Source organism: Phycodurus eques, chromosome 3 (genome assembly GCF_024500275.1).
Source record: "Phycodurus eques isolate BA_2022a chromosome 3, UOR_Pequ_1.1, whole genome shotgun sequence".
Classification (NCBI taxonomy): Eukaryota; Metazoa; Chordata; class Actinopteri; order Syngnathiformes; family Syngnathidae; genus Phycodurus; species Phycodurus eques.
The window spans coordinates 475,777-499,313 of record NC_084527.1 but is presented as its reverse complement, the minus strand read 5'-3'; the positions used below and the strand labels follow the sequence as shown (position 1 = coordinate 499,313).

The 23,537-nt window shown below is 50.3% G+C and overlaps 2 protein-coding genes across 5 annotated transcripts in view; one reads left to right on the top strand and one right to left on the bottom strand.

Moving 5' to 3' along the window:
- The first annotated feature begins 2,336 nt into the window (after nucleotides 1-2,336).
- ccdc180 (coiled-coil domain containing 180) lies at nucleotides 2,337-19,706 on the top strand. The gene is given in 37 exon segments (XM_061671232.1): nucleotides 2,337-2,408; nucleotides 2,868-2,965; nucleotides 3,039-3,133; nucleotides 3,212-3,321; nucleotides 3,387-3,506; nucleotides 3,724-3,834; nucleotides 4,050-4,145; nucleotides 4,214-4,377; nucleotides 5,017-5,136; nucleotides 5,197-5,276; nucleotides 6,479-6,567; nucleotides 6,632-6,736; nucleotides 6,738-6,752; nucleotides 7,038-7,211; nucleotides 7,284-7,399; nucleotides 9,312-9,438; nucleotides 9,553-9,613; nucleotides 9,696-9,787; nucleotides 9,865-10,052; nucleotides 10,117-10,286; nucleotides 10,943-11,123; nucleotides 11,192-11,338; nucleotides 12,474-12,618; nucleotides 13,083-13,199; nucleotides 13,272-13,349; nucleotides 15,422-15,639; nucleotides 15,709-15,749; nucleotides 15,832-15,892; nucleotides 17,437-17,502; nucleotides 17,586-17,652; nucleotides 17,714-17,849; nucleotides 17,921-18,081; nucleotides 18,247-18,372; nucleotides 18,434-18,527; nucleotides 18,762-18,828; nucleotides 18,911-19,052; nucleotides 19,307-19,706. Coding segments are annotated over 37 exon segments (4,161 nt in total). The 5' UTR covers nucleotides 2,337-2,348; the 3' UTR covers nucleotides 19,430-19,706.
- entr1 (endosome associated trafficking regulator 1) overlaps nucleotides 19,636-23,537 on the bottom strand; it is a 10,358-nt gene continuing 6,456 nt past the window's right edge. Inside the window, exons 6-8 of one of the 4 annotated variants that reach the window (XM_061671241.1) lie at nucleotides 22,953-23,015; nucleotides 20,089-20,228; nucleotides 19,636-19,851 (exon numbers count right to left, since the gene is read on the bottom strand). In XM_061671241.1, coding sequence (XP_061527225.1) covers nucleotides 19,761-19,851; nucleotides 20,089-20,228; nucleotides 22,953-23,015 — 294 coding nt within the window. In that variant the 3' untranslated portion in view covers nucleotides 19,636-19,760. Of the gene's footprint in view, nucleotides 19,852-20,088; nucleotides 20,229-21,738; nucleotides 22,119-22,952; nucleotides 23,016-23,537 lie in introns of those variants that run through there. The other 3 variants (XM_061671243.1, XM_061671242.1, XM_061671244.1) reach the window with 3 other exon arrangements.

The following is a 23,537-nucleotide window of genomic DNA, read 5'->3' as shown; positions in this document are numbered from 1 at the left end:
GATGGCTTTGTTAGCGCGTTCGCCTCACAATTGCGAGGTCGCGGGCTCAAATCCGGCCCGGCCTGTGCGGAGTTTGCGTGTTCGCCGGGTGCTCCGCTTTCCTCCCGCATTCCCAAAACGTGCGCGCGAGCTTCGTTGAAGGCTCAGTTGCGCGCTGTTTGTCTCTATGTGCCCTGCGACCAGTTGAGGGTGCGCCCCGCCTCTCGCTTGCAGTCAGCCGAGACGGGTGCCGCGACGCCCGCGACCCGAGCGAGGAGAAGCGCCACGGAGAACGAACGAACGAACGAACCGACGATTTGTCCGACTCTCTCGCGCCGGAGCCGGACGGCCGAGTCTCGGGTCTGCTCGAGGTTTCTTCCCGATAGCTTTTCCTGGCCTCCGTGGCCTTCGGACGAGTGTGATCTCGGTCTCGGTCTCGGACCTGGACCTGGACCTGGACCTGTACTTACTCCGTGCGGAAAGTGCACTCATAAAAATGATTCGAGCCTTCTTTCATGCAACATATTTATTTTTTGTTGAATGTTCTGAAACAAATCAAATGAACAACGTACACGTGTACTTTTTGTAATAGTTTGCCTTTGACATTGATGAATTTGAAATTTGAATTGTGACCGCGCATTGCAACCTTCTTTCGACATTTCGCCAATTTGCTGCGGCGAAAGACAGCCGTGATTTCGCTGCCCGGTGAGTTTAGATTTTTGTTCCAATAAGCTTTCCCGAAAGACCGTCAGCGTAGTTGGGCAGGCATTGTGGGCTAGCTAGCGAGCTATGCTAGGTTTAACCGCTAAGGCGGCCTACACTAGAATGGAGTTGGAGCGGGACGACTCGTGTCTGCGGTGACTAACTCGTGTTTTAACCGCAGAACGTGTTCTGGAAAAAGTGTACACGTACGTACGGAAGCTACGAACGTGAATTGTTGTCTAATAATTTGTTTTTTGGGCGGACGCCACCTCCGCGCATTCTGTTGAATGTATGCATGACTTGAAAGTTCAGTGACGGTTGTGCTTTATGAACGTATGAAAAATCGCCGTATGAATGCAAGGCGGGTCATTTCTGGGGCATTTCTAGTCCTGCGCTATTTGCACGTCTGTCGTTGACCGATACTGGCCACTCGTGTGCCTGAGTAGCATCTGCCCCATTTGCACACCGATTGAGGAGTATCTGCAACATTTGCACAATCGACATTCTCCCAGATGATCGCGTCACTTTAAACTGCGTCCACTCCTTGAAGTCTCGGCGCCTTTGCACGATGGTCATTGCACCGGACTACTGCGAGATTAGTCATTCCGACTGCTCTCAGTGCTAGAGGACTCAATTGTCCCAAAAAAAAAAAATCAAAGAAATTGTACCGGCATTACCAGATTGCTAGCAACCTTTTTTCTCAGTGTCTTTCTGTCTCCAAAGTGTTCTCTGTCTGTTGTCGTACTCGAACGGCTCCAACTACCGGAGACAAATTCCTTGTGTGTTTTTTGGACATACTTGGCAAAATAAAGATGATTCTGATTCAACTGATAAACCGTTGCTTGAAACTGCTGTATTTAATGTTGCATATGGATTTCAGTTTGTCGTCCCCCTTGTGTTGCGTTTGAATGAATTCGTTTTCCGCGTTTGTGTTGTCGTTGAGCCCGCGGCAGCTAAGGACGCAGATCGGAACACGGCCGCCGTAGTCCTAAAGATCGACACGATCCGAAAAGACGGGACACGAGGAGCCGGAGCACGCGGGAATTGCGATCGAGGGCGTTCGAGTCCTCCACAACGGGGCGCCGTCGACGCCGTTTGGGCTCATCGGGGCACTTCGTCTCGTCTTTCCAGAAAACCGACGTACACCTCTGAGTTTCTCCGCAGGATCGTTGTGAACTTGAGCTGGACTGATGTGACTCGATTCAGGCCACTTCGTGGACTTATTTGACTTTGGCTGTATTTGAAGAAAATCGCTTTGGCTGATCAATTATATCCCATTACACAGAACTACTAAGTTTGAGTTGGAGTTCCACAAATAAAAACCTGGATGGAAAACCTGGGACGGCTCGGGTTCGGGTTTGGCGCTACGGAACGTGATTTGAATGGAATGAATGTACTCCGTCCTCCATGACGTGACGTGTCCAGCGTGCGTGATGGTCGTGACGTGCGCGTGACCAGGGCGCGCGCACACTCCAGCCGGACTGGCTGAGTGCGCCCTCTGCCGGACTAACTCGTGCGGTTTTGTTTCCATGGAGACGACGACAACAATAGCAGCCGGGTTGAGGGCTTGTGTGGCGTCCGCCGAGCAAAACTAGTCATTTTGTTGATTTTCGTCTCACGTGCTCGACCTCACTCTTTAGCAACTTTAGCAACAGGCTAGCGTTAGCATGGCGGAGAGCCGCGTGGTTCCGAGCGGGAAAGTTTACCAGCAGCTTTTTGACGATCAGGTGGGTCCAACCTATGCTAATGCCAATGCTGATAATTATCATAATAATAGAACCATAATTCATTTGTGAGCAGTTTTGGAGATGAAGTAGTTGAATAAAGTACATGCTAATGCTAATTATGCTAATAATCGCATTTCGAAATGTGTGAGGATGTCTTATGATAATCGTGCTAATAGTTATCATAAATGCTAATGTTGCTAACAATTATAATACATGCACGCCAATGCCGCTAATATGATAATACATCATTTGTTGTTTGAATATGATAAACACATGCTAATGATAATATTAGATACATGCTCCTGCCGATGTTGTTATCAAGTGCCAATATGAAGTCATATACTGTCGCCGGGAAGATGATGAAGGCTCTCAAACACATGCTCATGCTAATATTGATAATAACAGGATCTAATGCTAATGTTGCCTATAACGACAACAAAAACGTTTGTGTGTTTGAAGGTTCGTTTGTCCAGAAGTTTGTTGGCTGCACGCAAACACACAGCAACAACGAGTGTGCGTGTTGCCGACTGTGACACACCGTGCAACGTCACCAGCGGGTACGCACACACACAGTACATGCACGTCCAACTACACGCACACGCAGGCAGCAGCAGCACGTTCGTGTGGCAGGGAGTGTTCCGGAGTCGAGGAAGACGACGGTGAAGACGCTGACGGCGAAGGCGACGAAGATGCCGAGGAGGTGATCAGGCTTCCCGACACCGTGGGTCAGTATGACATCGTCGCGGTCGGCGCGTGACGGCGGCGGCGGCCGACCGACGGCGTGTCTCGGTGTGTGCGTCCAGAGGCCCGTCACGAGTCGTGCGACATCCTGCAGCGCGTCCACCACAACAAGAAGATCCAACACCGCCGAGCCGTGCAGCACGTGCACGCGCAACTCACGCACCTGGCGCAGGTAACGTGCGCACGCACGCACACGCGCCCACGGACACACCTGAACACCGCGCGCGCGTTCATTAGGTGTGTGAGGCCCAAGTGAGGACACACAGTCAGCATCTGAGGACGAAACTGCAACAAATCGACGCGTCGTTGCACGGACTCGCACGCGACATGACACACGTGCAACAACGCAGCCTACAGGTACACAACAGCTACACGAGATTTGCACAACCTCTACACAGCATCTACGCAACAACCCCGAATGTGGAGCGTCACAACACTTACACAAACTCTACACGATAAACACACAGCACCGCTACACAATCTCAGCGGCAACTACACAGCCTGCCGGTACACAACAACAACACGTTTACACGAGCACGTGAAACGTACGCGCACAGTACTTGTGTGCGCGCAGGAGGTGTTGTGCGTTTGGAGCTCGGTGGAGGCTCACATGAAGGAGAAGAAGTTCAGCGTGTTGACCTTTGAACTGCAAGTCAACGAGTGCGAGCGGCTGAGAGTCAACCAGGTGATGATGTCACTTCCTCTTGACGAGACGCTCGCAAGGTTTCCATGGCGACCGCCTTCATCTGTCGCTCTCACTTGATTGTTTCCGCATTTGTGTACTGTGTGTATATGCTTGTATGTACGTGTTTGTATATGTGTGTGTGTACGTGTCCGTGTGTCAATGCGAGTGCGTACTGTGTATACTTACCCGTGTGAGTGTACTATGTGTGTGTGTAGATCAGACCGGTGCTGAGGAGGTACTGCCACCTGCTGGAGAAGATAAACTTCCTGCCATGCGCAAACACACACGTGCACATACACAGCCAGGCCACGGTAACACACTGAATGACCTCTCACCTCTGAACCTTGAGCCCAGCCTGTCACTGATGCGTGTGTGTCAGATGCTGAATCAGTGCCTGCTGGCCAACCGTCGCAGCACGGCGCGGCTCCTGCTGCTGCTGCACGAGGAGGCGCTCCAACAGGAGGCGCTCCTGCGCCTGCAGTGGGAGGAGTCTGTCAGCCTGTGGAGGCGGAGCCAGGCCAGCCACGTGGTCCAGGAGTTCAGGTGGGGGAGCCTGGCGAGCTCGGTCAGTCCCGTTCGAGGGGGGGGGGCGTGTGATGCGGAAAGGTCGTAGGTCATGTTTGGGTCACACGGCAAGTGTCACGTGAAACGTCATGTCACGTCGACATGAGTGGCTCGTGACATTTTGGCACACGTCGAGCGGGTCACGTGTTTAGTCGGTCAGGTCACATGTCGTCTGGTAAAGTGATGTGCCACATCACATGCCGACATTGTTGAGTGCCATGTGACGTGTCACGTTACGCCACCTGTAAGGTCATGTCGAGTAAATCGGGTGACGTGTCAGGTCACGCGGCGAGTGGATCGCGTAACGTCCGTCGACGTGTTACGTGTCATGTGAAATGTGGAGTGGTTCATGTGATGTTTCGAGTCACATGTCGAGCGGGTCGGGTCACGCGTTGGGGGAATCGTGTGACATGTCAGGTGACGTGACAAGTCGCGTCACGTGGAGCGGTTCGTGCGACATTGCCGCTCATAGGTCAAGCAGGTCACGTGACGTGTCCGGTCACACATCGCGTCAGTTAGGTCACGTGACGCGGTGCGGTCGATGGTACCATCTCGAGTCAGCCAGATCACGTGAAACGCGAGGCCTTCGATGTGTCAGCTGGCGCGTCCTGGCGGCAGGTTGTCGGTGGCGAGCGTGGACGTGTGGCGTCTGCTCTCCGATCAGCTGACGTTCCAGGAAGTGGACCAGAGCGTGCGGCGTTTGTCCCAACGACGCTGCGACATCGTCACCGGCCTCAGGTAACGAAACGGCCGACCCGCCGCGTCCGAGCTCGCCGTCCGATCGCGTGTCTCTTTCAGCACCTTGGTCCCGCCCTCCCTCTCCTCAACTCTGGTCTCTGATTGGTTCACGCAGTTGACAGCCGTCAATCAACAAATCGGTAACTCCACTCACTGTGCACGCATGTTTTTGTGTGTTACTTGCACGTGTTTTCAGGGTTCGCGCTGCCCGTTTGCCACCTCGCCAGTGGCTAACTGAAACAGGATGTGGCAAAGCGAATATTGCCCACGTTTGCAGCGCTGGCGCATCAAAATTGCCTGTGTCAAAACTCAAAAACCCTTCCTGATAAAAGTTCAAGTGAGCGCGCGTGTGAACGGTTGTTCTTCCCCCGCTTCGTAAAACGCTTCAATGCGTCGCCAGCCGCTGCCGGCGAAGCAGTCAGGCTCACGGGCTTTCCCGGCCGCGCGGAACGGCGCATCGGGGAAAACGAGAGCCAATATCGCCTGGCGCCGAATTGGAGCACACCGCACAAGCCGCTTGTCACACTGAGCGCGGGGCCATACGTAGCTCGTCGTTTGGGGCCCCGAGGCACACTTTGTCACGCCCCCCCATGCAATTGAGACCGCTTTGTCCTGCTTTTGAAATCTGACAGCTAAAGTTAGCCTACTAATGTTTACGAGCTAGAATATTAGTTAGAATATTATCTTCAACTGAAAAGTTTGAATTTTGAGAAAATTCTGGATAAGTCCTTAAAGGTCCCATATTTTAGCAAACCAACTTTTTCTACTATTTGGCCTGAAATCAGCTCTTTGGAATTTCTCGAGCTTATCGACGTCACTCGTGAAGATCTCCGCCTACCTCTCCGCTCCCGAGCCGGCGCTCGGTCGACATAACGAACGCGTGTGCTCTCACAAGACGGAGGCAACCAATCAGCCGAAAGGGGGCGTTCGTAGCCAAATATGGACAGAGCGCATATGAAATTGGCTCAAGCAGAAGTAGCTGTCAGAGGGGCCTTTTCTCGAATCGAGTTTTTTGAAATGAAATTGACACTTTTATTCAACGTCCATGTTAGAGAGTCACTCGACGGAGGTCGAAATAGACAAAATATGGGGGGGGGAAAGCCTCCTCCTCCTCCTGATTGATGACGAGCTAGTTTTATCGGGCTCACATCGTTAAGGCTCATCGGCTTCCCTCCCAGTGAGTATGGCTAAAGGTGATGTTGTGGCTAACTACACACAAGTGTGGCTAGGAGATTTCTTATCAATTAGCCACATTGGCTAAGAGGTTTCATGAGCCAGCGCCAACCCTGTGTATATGTGCATGCGTGTTCATGTGTGTTACGTGCACGCGTGTGTCCGTCAGACATGTGTCACGCCGACTTCCTTCATCAGCTGCGGTGTCGTTACGAGCTGATGTGGCAGGATCGCGTGTCGCAAGTGCAGCTTTACCAGGTCAGCTCCTTGTTTACGGCGGTGACCGAGGCTTCGTCGATGACGCGCTGCGTTTGTCCCGTAGGAGGCGCTGTCCGCTCTGGAGCTGCCGGAGGAGGAAGTGAGCGACATCGTCAAGTCCCAGCTCATCTCTCTGATCGGACAACACCAGAGACAAGATGAAATGCAGCTTGGCCGCCATCGACGTCAGTCTTCGCGCCTCTGTCTCTCCGCTTGTGTCACGTATCTGTCACGTGCTGTCGCATACTGTATGTCGCCTGTGTGACATGCCACAAATTCCTGTCACCCGTCTCATACCGTGCTGTCACGTACGTCACCTCTCTGACACCGATATGTGTCATCCTATTGCCAGGTGTCATCTGCCACATATCTGCAACATGCGTCACTTGATGTGTACCTCGTGTTTGACATGTCACGTGATTGACACACATTGACACGTCTTTCTCGTCACACGCGTTTCGTGCGCGCAGACGTGTTCCGACAGCCTGTACCGTGCGTCGGCGCGGCTCAGCAGGCGCGTGTTTGTGGTCATGCGTGCGCTGGCGTCGCTGTGGGAGAAGCACGGCGGCATCCTGGTGGGCCGGGAGGAGGAAGTCCAGCGGCGCCTAGATGAGCTGCGACTGGCGCAAGAGCAACACGTACAGGTGACCGCGATGACGACGACGACGACGATGACGATGACGATGACGATGATGATGATTATGATGACGACGCAGAGGAAAAAAGTGTTCCTGGACGAGCTCCTGGCCGCACTTCGCCAGGAGAGCAGCGAGGCGGCGTTGAAGTCGTCTCTGGAGCAAACCGTCGTCTACCTGCACGACGTCAGGAACAGGTCTGCTAATGCTAATGCTGACGGACTGGCGTGTGTCTGTCGCTCTGGTCGTGTGGCGGTCACGTGACAAATAGATGTGACGTGTGACAGTGCACGGGTCACGTGAGACGTGAGCTGCGTCACTCGTCTGTCGCGCGTCACAGTAATACACTCTTCTGTCGTCTTGTCACGTATCAACTGCGTCACGATTCGGCGTGGATCGCGGGGCCGTAGGAGTAGCCCGTGGGCCCGATCGGAAATTAGCAGCCCAGCGGTGAGACGTTGGGATTTCTTTGGAATGTTGTTGTAGACGCGATCGTCGGAGAATGTAAACAGCTCTCGAAATGGGAGCGTTCCTGCTGTTGTGCCCGTGATGATTCTCTCATCTGTTTCGACTTGACGAGTGAAAGTGGCGCACACTTTCACTACCAGATGGGGCTGCACGATATTGGATAAACATTGAATATTGCAATGTTACAATATAATATAACAATGGACGCAGGATAAGGATAATATAATAATAATAATAATAATAATAATAATGTCATACAATAATAATATTATTGCGATATTTAATTTATTATATTATTATATTTATTTATTTTTACCATCAAATGAAATCATTTGAATTTAATTTCAGTGGCAAAATAAGCAGGCACGTCGTCATACTCGGGCAGATGCGAGCGGTGTCCAAAGCACCGTCGTCTGACCCGCTCGTTGGGTCCTGGAGCTTTTACGACATTAGCGCCATTGTCTCCTGCCAGAGAAAGTTAGATTGGTGTTTCTCTTCTCCCAAGCCGAGCACAGGCGATGTTTTCACTTGTGCGGGATTCAGGGAAATCTGCAACTTTCAGATCCAAGGCTCTGTTCAGTTGGCCGACTGGACCGGACCGTAGCCCGGCCTTTACAGTGCGATGGCGCACTTGGGATACGTGGTTCCGCTCCGGTCCACTTCCTTCAATCTCGCTAATTGGTAACGTGCATTTGGCTGCAACGGGTGCAGTAAGAGCTTTGTGGTGCTTTAAAGTGTTCTCGTAAGGAGCGACACTCGCAAAACTCTCATTGATGCTGAGTTTTTACTGCGATACTGAGTGCATTTTCTTTTTTACAACGTTGCGTTAGTAGTTTTGGGAGTTGACCTGAAGACTTCCTATGGCTTCACGTGCTCGTGTTTCCTCTCGATTCTTCGACCGAGCTCGCACGGTTCCTGCGTCTGGGATACGTCTTTTCTCCGCGAGCCGAAGTCGTCCCATATTTCAGACGCGCTATACTTTTTAGGCACGAGTTGTCCGTTTATTTCGTCGCCCTCCTCCATTTCCTCCTGCCCCGCGTCCGCCATTGCTTCTTCATCTGCGCACGGTCCACTCCAGCCAATAGAAGACCAGTATCTAGGGTGGTGGATGGCGATGCACATTAAAGGTCGCATCCGATTGGTCAAAATCAGCTGCACGCCCCAACGTGTACAGCAAAGTTTACAATAGCATATGAAAGCATTAATTTATCGCCCTGACGTTACTTTTTAGATATATCCTGTGCGACTGTCTGACACGTGTGTCGTTTGTGTGTCAGGAACAGTTACGCTAATGCTAATGCGAACTGCTGACTATCGTGCGTCTGTCACTTGTGTCACCTGTTTGTCACACGTGACAGTTGTCGATCATGTTTGTCACGTGTCTCACAACTATCTGTTGTGACGCATGACTCATGTCGCTTCTGTCACGTATCACGTCTGTCAAATGACTTTCACGTGTCTCGTGCTCGTCACGTGAGCGTCAAGTGACTGCCGCCGTCACGTGCGTCACATGTCACACTTGTGTGTCACGTGATTATCACATGTGACGTTTGACTGTCACGTGATTGTCACGCTGTGTCATACGCAAGGCACTCTGTCATGCATGTCACCTGGGCCGCCGCTTCCTGTGTGCGTGTGCAGCTGCGGCGAGTGCGTGACGGACCAGTGCGCCGTGTTGGACCGCCTCCCTCGCACCTTCGTGGACGAGCTGCTGGAGTTCAGCCGACTCCTCAGCGACTTCTTCCACCTCGGAAACTCCTACACCCCCGTAACCGTGCCGCGCACACACACACACACGCACACATGCCACGAGTGCATTTGTGTTCCATGATGATGATGATGATGATGATGATGATGATGCTTGTTCTGTTTTCTCCCGCAGAGTACAGAAGACCTGAAGAAGCTGCCGCCAGTCGATGACATCATCACCAGCAACAGTCAAGGTCTGTCAGTGTCGCATGATGATGATGTCATTACGTCATCTGCTCTGATGCACTCTGAACTGCCGTGCGCGTGCGTGCGTAGAGAGTAGTCAAGAGGGCGGGACAACAGAGGAACAGCCAATCAGCTGTCAGGATGATGTGGCGCCTGAAGACTCTTCTGAGTCACTGGCGGAGGTGAGATCAGCTTGTAATTGGCTGGCTAGAAAGAGTGTAGTGTAGAGTGGCGTGCTAACGTGCGCGTGCGTGTTCAGGCTGAGTCGTCTCTTCTGGATCTGTACGACCTCAGCAGCAAGGTCAATTTGACGTCATCGAGGGGCGTGTCCTACACCGGCCCCGCCTTCAGATGCCCCGCCTCCGACCTCCCAGGCAACATGAGCAAGCAACAGGAAACGCACCTCAGCACGTTTCCTGTCGAGCTTCTCATGCACGCGCTTAACAGGTTAGCATTTAGCATGGTGTGCTAATCAGCAAGATTAACATTGTGAGTGCGCGCACACGTGCAGGATGCGCATGTGGTTCCTGGATTACGTGGAGCAGCGTTTCCAGGATGTCCTGACGTCGGCAGTCGCCACGGTGACAGACAGGAAGGAGGCGGTGCGTGCGTACCACGAGCTGCAAATGCAGCCGCTTGACCCGCAACATGTCAAGACTTGCATCTACATCCCACGCATGGGTACACACGTGCACACGCACACACACACACACATTGTCGAGCATGATTAGCAAGTTCACTAGGATGTGTAGCATTAGCAGGTTTATTACCATGTTGATTAGCAGGATTAGCATGATCAATAATATGATTAGCATTTTGATTAGCACCACAAGTAGAATGATTAGCATGTTGACTAGCATGATTATCATGTTGACAAGCATGCGTGATTAGCATTTGGATTATCATTAGTAGCATTAGCAAGTTGTTCAGTATGATTAGCATGTTTACTAGCATTAGCAGGATGACCAACATGTTAACTAGCATGACTACAATGTTAAATAGCATTGGTAACATTAGCAGGTTGACTAGCATGCTTAGTATGTTGACAAGCATTAGCGGGATTTGCTAGTTGACTAGCATTAGTTGCATTAGCAGATTGATTAGCATGTCTACTACCATTAGTAGGTTGACCAACATGTTGATTAGCATGTTGACTAGAATAATTAGAGCATTAAATAGCATTGGTAGCATTAGCAGGTTGACTAGCATTATTGGCGTGTTGACAAGCATTACCATGATTAGCTATTTTACTAGCATGAATAACATTAGCATGTTGATTAGCATTTGTAGCAGTAGCATGTTGACCAGTGCATTCTACCTGATGTGCGTGCGTGCAGCCGAGCTGCAGCTGCACAAGCGGCGCGTGGACGCTCACTGCCAGGAAGTGTCCGACGTGCTGACTTCCTGCACGGCGGCGTTGCAGCAGCTGCAGGAGTCCACCAACGAGAAGAACCGACAGCTGACCGCCACGCTCGGCAAGATGGAGGACAGCGTCCTCAAAACGGACGGCAGCAGACGGTAAAAAGAAACACTTGAGGATTTCCTGTGCGTGTGTGTGCCACTTCCTGTGTGCCTGTGGGTTTCAGTCTGGAAGCCCTCAGCGCCACCCTGCAGGACTGTCTGGACGAGCACATCAAACACACCCAGCGCTTGCACTCGTCCTTCCGGATGTCGCTCCAGCTGCAGATGGACGAGCTGAGAAATCGGACGGCCCGTCTCCTCAGATCCTTCAGGTGCCCGCCACCGCACGCACGCACACGCACGTTGTTGTCGTGTGACTTTCGTCCGTCTCACCAGTGTCACGCGTTTGACGTGATTGGCGCACGTCACATCGTGCCACAAGCATGTACAGTTCTGGGGAAAAAGTATTGGCCCCTTCTCATGATCATAAAAATGTTATGATCGAAGAAACACAATAGCGCCGTGGTGCAAGTTCCTGCGTTGTAAATGCACCCTTCAATCGGCAAGCGTGTGACGTTCGGGTTCTTCTGCCGTCCCGAGCGTGCTTGAACCTCTTTGATGACAGCCCACTCGGAGTTTACTGTCAAACTAAACGAACAACGAGAGTGTAAAAATGAGAATGGAAGCATCTTCATGCTAACACTCAATGGAAAACCCCATTGACAAGTGAGCTAACATTAGCATTTGATCGTGGGAGAGATTTACTTTCAAATAACAAATATTCCCACGCAAACGCTGTAGTAACCCACAGGTAATATAACAATACTCACAAACATATATTCTTCCTAATCTGTGCAAAACCAGTTTATTAAAATTCTATGGCGACTTTCACCTTCTGCTCTTTTTCGATCTTACAGAAACGTGTGGCTTTATTCATGCATCGCACGACACTGCCCCCAAGTGGCCAAGGCAAACGTCCGCTCGCAGTTCGAGCAGGGCAGATTTGAACACAAATTTGCATCCACTGTTTTCCAGGATGAATTGCTAAAGTTAAAATGTATGTTTTATGTGTTATTTTGTACAGAAGAGAGTTTTAATAGTTAAATTAGTGTGCTTCTTAGTCATTTATGTTTAAATTGGTGTTGTTTATAGTCATTTAGAGTGAAATCGGTGTGGTTCGTAGTCGTTTGCTGCGTAGCGCGCACTCGGACGTCATTGTCCCCGACTAGTACCGATAAGGGAATCGCTTGAAAATTCAGCCAACAATTCCACGGAAACGGTAAGTTCAGGACCGATTCTCACCGATTCTCGGTTTTCGATTCCGTCCTTATTTCTGTCAGCTGTCTGCCGCTCGCATGTCACGTGACTCTCACGTGTCACATGCGACGCGTGACTGTCACGTGACTTCCACCTTCTCTGTGAGCCGTCTGCCACGTTTATCACCTCGTTCACGCGTGCGTCCGGCAGGCTGTTCAGCGAAGGAGGCGACTACACACGTCAGGAGGTGAAAATCTTCCAGCGGCGTCTGAAGGAGGAAAGTAAACGCATCAGCATCACCGAGGAGAGCGTCTACACGGACCTGCACAACCTGCAGACCAAGACCTTACAGCAGGTCTCACACACGCATTCCGGTTGACCCCTGTGGAGGGGGCCGCGGGGGCGCTTCAACCAATGTCACCTCGGCACTTGCGTTTCCGACGAGACCGGTTTCAGTAGCCTTTTCTGTGGAAGTCATGAACTTTTTGGTCAGAAAGCGGTGTTCTCCAGGTGATCACTCAAGAACTGAAAAAAGCTAGGAACAAACTCTTCTTTCTAATGTTAGAAGAGAGCCTAGTTTTTCTTTTGGTCACAGAACACGTTTGGAAAGATCCGTCAACGTGCTGTTAACCGTCTGGCAATAGGGGCAACTGTGCGCCGAAAAGTTCTTTGTCGGCTCCATCCGGGCTTCGGTGGATTTGAAGGGCTCGGAGCGGAGGAAATCCGCATGATCTCGGTGTCCTTTCGGAGACCCGCATTTTATACACGTCTCTTCTAAGTGTGTGAAGCGCTTTCGAGTGCGCTGTGTGTTTTTCCCAGGTGAAGGCGGCGTCGGGGCGTCTGGAGGAGAAGCTGTGCGTGCTGCAGGCCGAGGTCAAGTTCATCGAGAAGATCGAAAGGATCCTCAGCAGCACGCAAGTGGAAGTCAAAGCGGAGGTGCGGACCGCAACTGCGTTTTTCTTTACCTTCGCTGACTTGGAGTGATCTCACGTGCTCGTGTGCGTTTAGGCGGCGAGCAGCAACCAGCAGGAGGCAGTCATCAGCGCTCGCTTGGAGCAACTCAGGAAAACTCTGGAAGAAGAACAGGTCGACCCGCAACAAGGCCATTTGCACAATCTCAATCTTCGTCCTCGGCTCGCTCTGTGTGTGTGCGTGTGTATATATATACACACACACACACATTCACACACACGCACACAACGTGGAATCTCTATAAAACGGACCGTCGGGACTGAACAATGTGTCCAAAGATAGTTTCCATTTGTCACTTAAATTGCCGTTGACAATCAGAATCATTTTTATTTGCCAAGTGTGTCCAAAAAACACACAAGGAATTTGTCTCCGGTAGTTGGAGCCGCTCTAGTACGACAACAGACGGTCAATTGACAGAGAACGCTTTGGAGACAGAAAGACATTGAGAAAAAAAAAACAGTCGCTGAGCAATAAAGGGTTGTAATCTGGTAATGCCGGTACAATTTTATTTTATTTATTTATTTAGTTTTGACAACTGCGCAAAAAGATGCAGAGTCCTCTAGCACTTAGAGCAGTTTGAATGACTAATATTGCAATAGTCCGGTTGGTGCAATGAGCATTGTGCAAAGGGCGCCGAGACTTCAAGGAGTGTACGCGGTGTAAAGTGACGAGTAGCGCGATCATCTGGGCCAATGTCGATTGTGCAAATGTTGCAGATACTCCTCAGTCAGTGTGCAAGTGGAGGAGATGCTACTCTGGGATGAGTGGCCAGTATTGGTCAACAACAGATGTGCAAATAGTGCAGTGTGGCGAGACTACGACAGTGAGTGCACGAGTAATATATCATCGGCCCCACAGAAATGTGACAACGAACTCAACACAAAAAATTGCCAGCACGTCGTAATGGAATTGTTGGTCAGGTGTTGAAGAAGTTGATCGGAATGTCTGCTAGTTCTAGTTTGCATCGATCGGTAGCGCCTACCTGAGGGAAGAGCCGGTGACCGGGATGCGGAGGGTCCGAGAGGATTTGGCACGCCCTTGTCTTAGTACTGGCAGCGTGCAAGTCCTCAAGGGTGGTTTAGGGGGGTAGCGACAATCCTTTCAGCAGTTTAGATTGTCCGTCGCAGTCAGAGTTTGTCCTTTTTTGTAGCAGCGCCAAACCAGACCGTGAGGGATGAACAGAGGACCGAGTCGATGAGCGCTGTGTAGAACTGCCTCAGCGGCTCCGGTGGCAGGCCGTGCTTTCTCAGAAGCCGCAGGAAGTACATCCTCTGCTGGGCCTTTTTGAGGACGGAGTTGATGTTGATCGCCCCAGTTCCAGAATTGGCCACGCAGAGAATGTATTTCCGGGTCCCACGTGCAAAAAAAAAAAAAATAGATCCAATTCAAAGACATGCCTTCTGTGCCAATGTGGCGGGCATGTTGAATGTGGGGCATTGACATGGTTGCCATGTCATGATGGTTCTATCTATTTTCTATTGTGCCATGCAGCGCAGAGAGAGAGAGCATGGCGGCAGTGTTAGCGCTGATGAATACAAAGCACAAGTGTCTGGAGTCTGGAACATGCTATTTTTGTTACAGTAACATTTTTTTTGTCAAGCCATTCGCCTTTGGCAACGGATTTGGAACTAGGAAGCACACTAAAACCTCACGGCTCATGAAAGCGACTCGCATATGATGAGTACTGTATGTCAACAATGCCACTATGACCAAGTGTGGTAAGGTTAGATAAAAAAATGTGAAACTTTCAAACATTTTCAAGCTTTTTTTTTTTAGATTTATTTCCAATAACTTTGTACTGTATTGGCTGTTTTACGCCACGAAAAAAAACCCTACAAAACAATAATTTTATACTATACAGTAATATGGGTGCCTATGGGCTCAAAAAAGTCCTTCAGCGTAACAGACAATCGGCTATATTGGACGACCCCCCCGCCCCCCTTTAGTCCGTTCTATGGAGGTTCCACGATGTTGTGTTAACTGTGTATAGAGAATGTCGCCACGGGCGGCTGTCCATACCGCACATATTAGAAACCGCCCGTCTATGAGTGCATGGATGTGTGTGTGTGTGTGTATGTATGTGCGCTCACATGCATTCATTTGTGTGTGTCTGTGGCCACGTGTTTGTGTCTGTACGTGTGTGCATGCACATGTATGTGCGTGTCTGTCCACGTGTGCTCGTGCAGGTGTGCTCAGATCAGGTTTTCTCCTCGTTGTCCGCCATCAGCGAGGACCTGAGGAGGCGGAGACACTACTTGGACGAGGAGAGTGTGGCGCCGCCCACCGTGTCCAAATCCAGGAAGCAGGTGTGGTCGGCTCCACCCCCTGCCCTGCTGCAGCCCTGTCGCTCAGGGGGCAACATCATGGAAGACCCCATAGTGGGCGTGGTCAAGTCGCTCAACAGGTGCGTGCGTGAGTTTGCGCGCGTGTGTGTAAACGGGTTCTGCTCTGACGTCTCCAACATGCCCGTCAGGTTCTGTGAAGGTACTGACTCCGCCCCCTCCACCGTGGCAGGTTGGCCGCCATCTTGAAAAACAGGTCGAAGTTTGTGTCTGCAGGTTAAAGGTTGAAAACGTGTGTGTGTGTCCATGTGCAGGTCGAAGCTCTGCCCAGCGCCAGCAGTCGCCAAGACGTAGTGAATCTGCTGGTGTAGCAAGGTACACACACACACACACACACACGTTTACTGTTTTGTCTGTCTCTCTCTCTCTCTCTCTCTCTCTCTCTCATATATATATATATATCTATATATATATATAGATATATCTCAGAATCCAGAATGTCCAAAACACACAAGGAATTTGTCTCCGGTGGTTGGAGCCGTTCTAGTACAACAGACAGTCAATTTACAGAACACTTTGGGGACATAAAGACATTGACAAAAAACAATTGTGCAAAAAGATGCAGAGTCCTCTAGCACTTAGAGAAGTTCGAATGACTCATATTGCAATAGTCCGGTTGGTGCAATGAGCATTGTGCAAAGGGCGCCGAGACTTCAAGGAGCGTATGCGGTTTAAAGTGACGAGTCGTGCGATCATCTGGGACAATGTCGGTTGTGCAAATGTTACAGATACTCCTCAATCGGTGTGCAAATGGAGCAGATGCTACTCTGGCACGAGTGGCCGGTATATGCAAATAGTGCAGCGTGGCGAGACAACTGCAGTGAGTGCACGAGTCATACAGTAATTGGCCCCACAGAAATGTGACAACGAACTCAAGTCAAAAAATTGCCAGCTTGTTGTCATGGAATTATAGGTTAGGTGCTTAAGAAGTTGATCGCAAGAGAGAAGAAGCTGTTGGAATGTCTACTAGTTCTAGTTTGCGTTGATCGGTATATATATATATATATATATATATGTATGTATGTATATGTGTGTGTGTGTATGTATATCTAAAAACATTTTGGTCAGGGTCTGTAGATACACACACGCGCCACCATACAGTCCTCCCTCCCCTATTGGACCTGATTGATTTCTGTGTTCTGTGAAGTGAATTTGGAAGATGTCTTGGGAAAACTTCCAACAAGAGAAACTTCTACAAACCCTAATTCCAATGAAGTTGGCACATTGTGTGAAATGTAAATCAAAGCAGAATACAATGATTTGCAAATCATGTGCAACCTATATTCAATTGAATACACTACAAAGACAAGATATTTCCTGTTTAAACTGATCGACTTTATTTTTGGTCATTTTTTTTGCAATTGGCTCGTTTTGAGTTCGACGCGTTGGAAAAAAGCCGGGTTAGTAGATGCGGCCACGAACCGTGTTCACTGACGATGGTTTCGTACAGGCAAAATCCTTGACCCACCGATGTCGCATTTTCATGCAGTGCCGCCTGAGGGATCAAAGGTCACAGGCATTCAATGTTGCTTTTCGCTTCTCCAGATCCTCTGACTCTTTTGTTTGGATGGTGAAATCCCAACTTTTCTTAACATCTGAGCCTTTTCGGGGATGCTCGTTTTCCGCGCAATCGTGACACTCACCCTGTTCGCCTGTGGACTGTTCCAAACAAGTGTTTTGTTAGTTTGTTTTTGAGCATTCCTCAACTTTCCCAGTCTTTTGTTGCCCCTGTCCCAACTTTCTGGACGAGGAGAAGTATTGCACTTGATGCAGTCATGAGAAACCTCTGAGGCGAAAGTCTTGACAACACGCACACACCCATGTTGACAAGTGCGCGCGTGTGTACGTGTGTTGTTTAGGTCGTTCAGGACTGACAAAAGGTTCCAGATCTTTGGTGCCAAATCAGAAGCAGATCCCAATCCAGAGTGAGTTCACATTGACACTGGACCGCATCGCATGTGATGATGTCATCATCTGCCTCACTTCCTGTGTGCGTGTCTGCGTGTAGTTGTTACATCTCCATCGTCAACGCAATACTGAGGAGGACTCATCAGACCCTCCTGCTCGTGGCCAAGGTAACATACGCACACACTGGTTTGTGGCAGTCGCGTGCCCTTACGGCGTCCATTTTGTCAGGACTTCTACCAAAGTCAACGTTGCGGCGGCTTCCATCGACTTCCTGCCGGTCTCGACCAATGGGTGGAGAACACGCAGCAAAGGCTTCTGGGACATCACGAACACGCACGGACGCTGCTCAGCGCCAGCAGAGGAGGTCGTACGCGCCTCCCGACTTGCGTCATTTGATGACATCATCCTTTACGCTGCGTGTACGTGTGCGTGCAGCGCTCGAGCAGCAGCAGTGCGTGTTGGCCGACATGATGCGCTCGCTGCCCGCCACGTTGATCCGCACCCACGAGAAACGGCTGGGGGCGGAGCTAAGGGAGGAGGCGGGCCGAGTCCGCCGCTCCTTCGAGGAAAACGTGGCCGCCAGCGAGGGGGAGAAGGTATTGCCGTGGTGACCGTGTTAGGATGGGACTGTTAGCATGATGTCGATCGATGAATTAGCATTAGCACCAGAATGATGTCGATTGATGGATTGTGTCACGTGACCCTTAATTAGCATTAGCATGCCGTTTATTGACGACGGACTTGTGTGTGTGTCGCGTCAGATGGCAAGCGTGACGGGTCTGCGCGTGTCGCTCTCGACCGACGAGATGGAGGCGCTGCGGCGCAACGAGGAGGCCCGGCAACAGAGGCTCCACGACGCCATCTTGGGGTCGCATCGAGAACTGCAGGTACGCGCTCAGTTGCCGGGGTGATCAGCTGGGCGACCGCTCACTGCGTGCGTGCGTGCAGGAATGTATGCGACGTAGAGGGGAGGAGTTTGTGACATCACTGGCGTCCCTCACGGAACACCTCCTTCTTCAGATGGACCAACTTCCTCTCCCGGGTGGGTCACATGACCAGCATGGATACGTGTGTAGTTGTCTGTGTTAAGTGCATGTGTTTGTGTCAGATTTGTGCACTTTGTGATCGTGTTTTTGTATGTATATAGTTTGTGTGTGTTTGTTGGGTGTCGCAAGTGTAGTTTGTTTCAGTGTGTGATTTGTGCGCGTCATGTCGGATGACCTGTCCGACTTGTTGTGCCGTTGCCACGGTGACAGTGTTTGTGTCATTTGATCAGAAGTGACATCGCAGCCGACGTCGGAGGACAGAGACGTCACCATGGAAACCACACAGCAGCCATGCAGGTAGCGTGTGACCCTTGAACCCACGGCTGTCACATCCTGTCAAGACCTTCACAGTAAAAGCCTGTTGTTGTGTGTGTGTCAGGACGTGGTCAGGAATCCCTCACATGTCGCTTCCTGCCAACACGTCCTCTTCTGTTACCACGGCAACCACCGCCACCATCACCACCACCAAGTGCACTCTGGGACATCTGGCTGTCATCGAACACAGAGACGCTGCCGCCAAGGTACACGCACAAAAAAATGACACTCACGCACACACATTCTTATACACGTGACGACACACACACACACACACACACAAAAATGGTGCTGTGGGGTGGTGCTTAATGAGGAAAAAAATAAACTTCAATGGTTTTATGTTTGTGACAAATTTAAGGGGGTCTTGAATACTTTCCGTACCCACTGTAAAGTGGAAAAACACACACGAAGTCATGGTCATTCATGCGTGTGTGTGTGTGTGTGTGTGCGTGCGTGACAGCGTTTCGAGCAGGTGTTCTCGTCACAGTTGTCGCATTCCCATGCCGACAAACGGAGACGACTTAATGAACTGCAAAGCTGGAAGACGCACTGGAGGCTGCAGATACACAGCCTCGCACACTGACACACGCACAACTTTTACATACACGCAAGGCAAATGTATGTCTTTAGTGCATTTCATGATTAAAAGCATTTAAAAACAAAGAACATAAAATTAAAAGGCAGCTAAAAAAACATCGTACAGTGCAAGAGAAAACATTTAAGAAATGCAAACATACTGATTGGCTGTTGGCTCTGTGAGGTCATCAGTTGCCAATAAATCAAATGATGAACAGAATGAGTCCAACTTTTATTGTGTGAGAAAGATCAAAGAGAAAGCGTTCGTCCAGTCAGCGACAAGCCGACCGATCGGCGCCGCGCGTCGTCACGTTTCCACGGCGACGTCGACAAGCGCTTCATGCGTCGGACGTGACGTCGGCCATTTTGTGGATGGAGCGCAGCAGCTGCGAGACCAGACGCAGAGACTCCGCCCCCTCCAGCAGCTGACTGCAGACGGAGCACAGGTGGGCCACGCCCCCCCGCGACATCATCAACACAACAAAGTAGCCCCGCTCTTCGAGGCGCTAATGTGGCTCGCTGGCTGCGCTAACACTCGACTAAGCCTTACACAAAAAAAGCTCCAACGACCTTAGGACGAGAAGCCTGTCGAGGGACTAGAACCTTCTTTCGAAGCTAGAACCCTCTGTGGGGATTAGCGGACGGCCGAAGTGCACGCGTACTGACCTTATGGACGAGTGCGCGCGTGTGGTCGTCTTGTCCAGGTAGTCTGACGCCATGTTGGCGTTTTGCTTCATCGCCGTGACGACGTCGCACTCGGATGACCTCAGCTTGGCGTTTTCGCAACGCGCGCACTCCAGCTCCTCCTGCCACACGCACGCACACGGTTTAAGTATGTTTATCTCGTGTGTGTGTACACAAAAACAAATTATATCATGGAAATAATGATAATTATAATGTGAAGAAATCACCATTGACTTGTCAGTTTTTGTCGAAAAATAAGAAAGAAATTAGGGTCACACTAAATCAATCCAAATATGGCACTTTCAAAAGGAGATGGCTCGACCCGAGAAACCCGACAGTTGTGGCCCACCTCCCGGATGCGGTGGTTTTTGAAGCTTCCGCATTTCGTCCTTCCGTTGATATGCTCGGACGCGGCCGGCCTCCTTCGCTGCGAACCTTTGTGGCTTCGCCATCCTGTGGCGGGTAGCAACGATGGTCTTCTGGCCACTTGTCAAGTCTGCAGTCTTCCCCAATTGGAAGCCGACTCGAGCCGTTTCATGACACCTGGGGAAACCTGGGCGGGTGCTTTGAGTTGGCCTGATGATTCGTGTGTGACATTCAGTTCAAAACATTTCTGGCCTGCAAAAGTCGGGATGATTTCTTCACAGTATTCTCATTTTTTTGAATTCCTGATTTTGTGGGTTTTATGAGCTGGAAGCCCAAATTGTGGAAAAATAAATACTTGAAATTGTTTAAATGCTGGGCCCTGAATCTATAATCTATGAAAGTTGAACTTTTTCGATGGAAATATGGAAATAAATAAACTTCCATCCATCCATTTTCTTCACCGCTTCTCCTCACGCGGGAGCCTATCCCAGCGATCGTCGGGCAGGAGGCGGGGTTACGCCCTGAACCGGTCGCCGGCCAAATCGCAGGGCACAGACAAACAAACAACCATTCGCACTCACGGTCACACCTACAGGCGATTTAGAGTCGTCAATTAAGCTACCACGCATGGGGAGGAAAGCGCAGTGCCCGGAGAAAAGCCACGCAGGCACGGCGAGAACATGCAAACTCCACACAGGCGGGGCCGGGGATCGAACCCCGGTCCTCAGAACTGTGAGGCAGACGCTCTAACCAGTAGTCCGCACCGTGCTGCCTAAATAAACTTTTCCATGATATTCAAATTTTTGGGTAGGGTCTGTATTTCTGTTAATGCGTGTGCTCTTGTTGCGTGTGTATTTTAGTTAGTTACTACACACAGACGCACGGTGTGCGTGTATTTGTGCGTGTGTGTATTCACCCCCTTCCTGATTTTTTATTTTTTTTTTTGCATGTATGTCACGCATAAATGTTTCCCATCATCAAACGAATTTTAATATTAGTCATAGACAGCACAAGTGAACACAAAATGCAGTTTTGAAATGAATGTTAATGAAGGTTTTTATTATGAAAAACTCCAACACGACACGGCCCTGTGTGAAAAGTGATTGCCCCCCCCCCCCCCCCAAACCGGTTGGGCCACCCTCAGCAGCAACAACTGCAATCAAGCGTTTGCGCTAACTTGCAATGAGTCACTTACAGCGCTGTGGAGGAGTTTTGGCCCACTCAGAATTGTTGCCACATTGGAGGCTTTTGCAGCATGAATCAGAGTCAGAATCAGAATCATCTTTATTTGTCAAGTATGTCCGAAAAACACACAAGGAATTTGTACGACAACAGACGGTCAATGGACAGAGGACACTTTGGAGACAGAAAGACCATAAAGGGTTCATGGTTATCTGGTAACGCCGGTACAAAGCGCCTTTTGAAGGTCACGCCACAGCATCTCAATAAGATTCTGGTCAGGAATCCAAAGTCTTCATTTTGTTTTTCTTCAGCCATTCAGAGGTGGACTTGCTCGTGCGTATCGGATCATTGTCCTGCTGCAGAACCCAAGTTGGTTTCAGCTTGAGGTCACGAAGAGAAGGCCGGACATTCTCCTTCCGGATGCCTCGGTAGACAGCAGAATTCATGGTTCCGTCTTCCAGGTCCTGAAGCAACAAAACAGCTCCAGACCATCACACTACCGCCACCGTATTTTACTGTCAGTATGATGTTCGTTTTCTGAAATGCGAGGTTACTTTCGTGCCAGACGTAATGGGACACGCACCTTCCAAAAAGTTCAACTTTTGTCTCGACAGACCACAGAGTATTTTCCCAAAAGTCTTAGGGATCATCAAGATGTCTTGTGGCAAAACCGAAATGAGCCTTAATGTTGTTTTTGCTCAGCAGTGGTTTTCATCTTGGAACTCTGCCATGCAAGCCTTACGGTGGAGTCATGGACACCGACCTTAACCGAGGCAAGTGAGGCCTGCAGTTCTTTGGATGTCGTCGCGAGGTCTTTTGTGACCTCTCGGATGGGCTCTCGTAGATCATTTCGGTTTGGTCGGCCGGCCGCTCTCGGGAAGGTTCACCGCTGTTCTGTGATTTCGTCATTTGCGGATAATGGCTCTCACTGTGGTTCGCTGGAGTCCCAAAGCGTTAGAAATAGCTTGATAACCTTCTCCGCACCGATAGAGCTCAATTACTTTCTTTCTCGTTTGTTCCTGAATTTCTCGAGTTCTCGGCACGATGTCTAGCTTTTGAGGATCTTCTGGTCGACTTCGCATTGTCAGGCAGGTCCTATTGCAGCGCTTTCTTGATTGAGGACAGGTGTGGCGAGAGAAGTTGAACTCGGGTATGATAAACCAGTTATGTTTTGGGGGCAGGGGCAGACACTTTTTCACACGGGCCCATGTAGGTTTGGATTTCTTTCTCCCTTAATCATCAAAACCTTCATTTTGTGTGTGTGGTTTGTGCCTGTTAGTGGATGTGTTGTGTCTCACTTGCAGCTGCCGAAGCTCCGCCTTCATCCCGCACACGCTGCTCTCGGCCCTCAGCGCTCGTTTCTATCAAAAAAAACAAGCGCTTTTTTTTTTCCCATATTTGATTTCTTCCGACCTGCGCAGAGAGACTCTCGAACCGGACGAAGTGTGAAAGTGTGAAGAGAAACCGCTTGGTTTTGTCACGCGAGTGTCCAGGAAAGGCCCCCGTGACCGGGGAGGACACGGCCCGCTGCACTACGATTGGCTGCTGTAACCCCGTACATCGGCGGAGCCCGACCTTTCTTGCGCCGGGGGCCGGCTGTCAAGCCGTGCCGTATATATGCAGCAAAAATAAATGAACTCGACCGGCTTAAGAACGAATGTTAAATGCATGAAAACCCTGACGCGTAACGGATCAAGGAAGCTTTTTCTTCTTCGGGCTCCTCGGCTGGCCTTTTTCCTTTTGAAAAGAAGCTCTCTGAAGACGTTTGTTTTGGACTCATTTTGCCTTATTTCTAGCAACGTTATCACGTGACCCGCGTGCAGTCGGGCGTTGTTTCGTCCGCGAACGTTCCGACGTTCAAAAGAAGGAATCTTTTCAGCTAT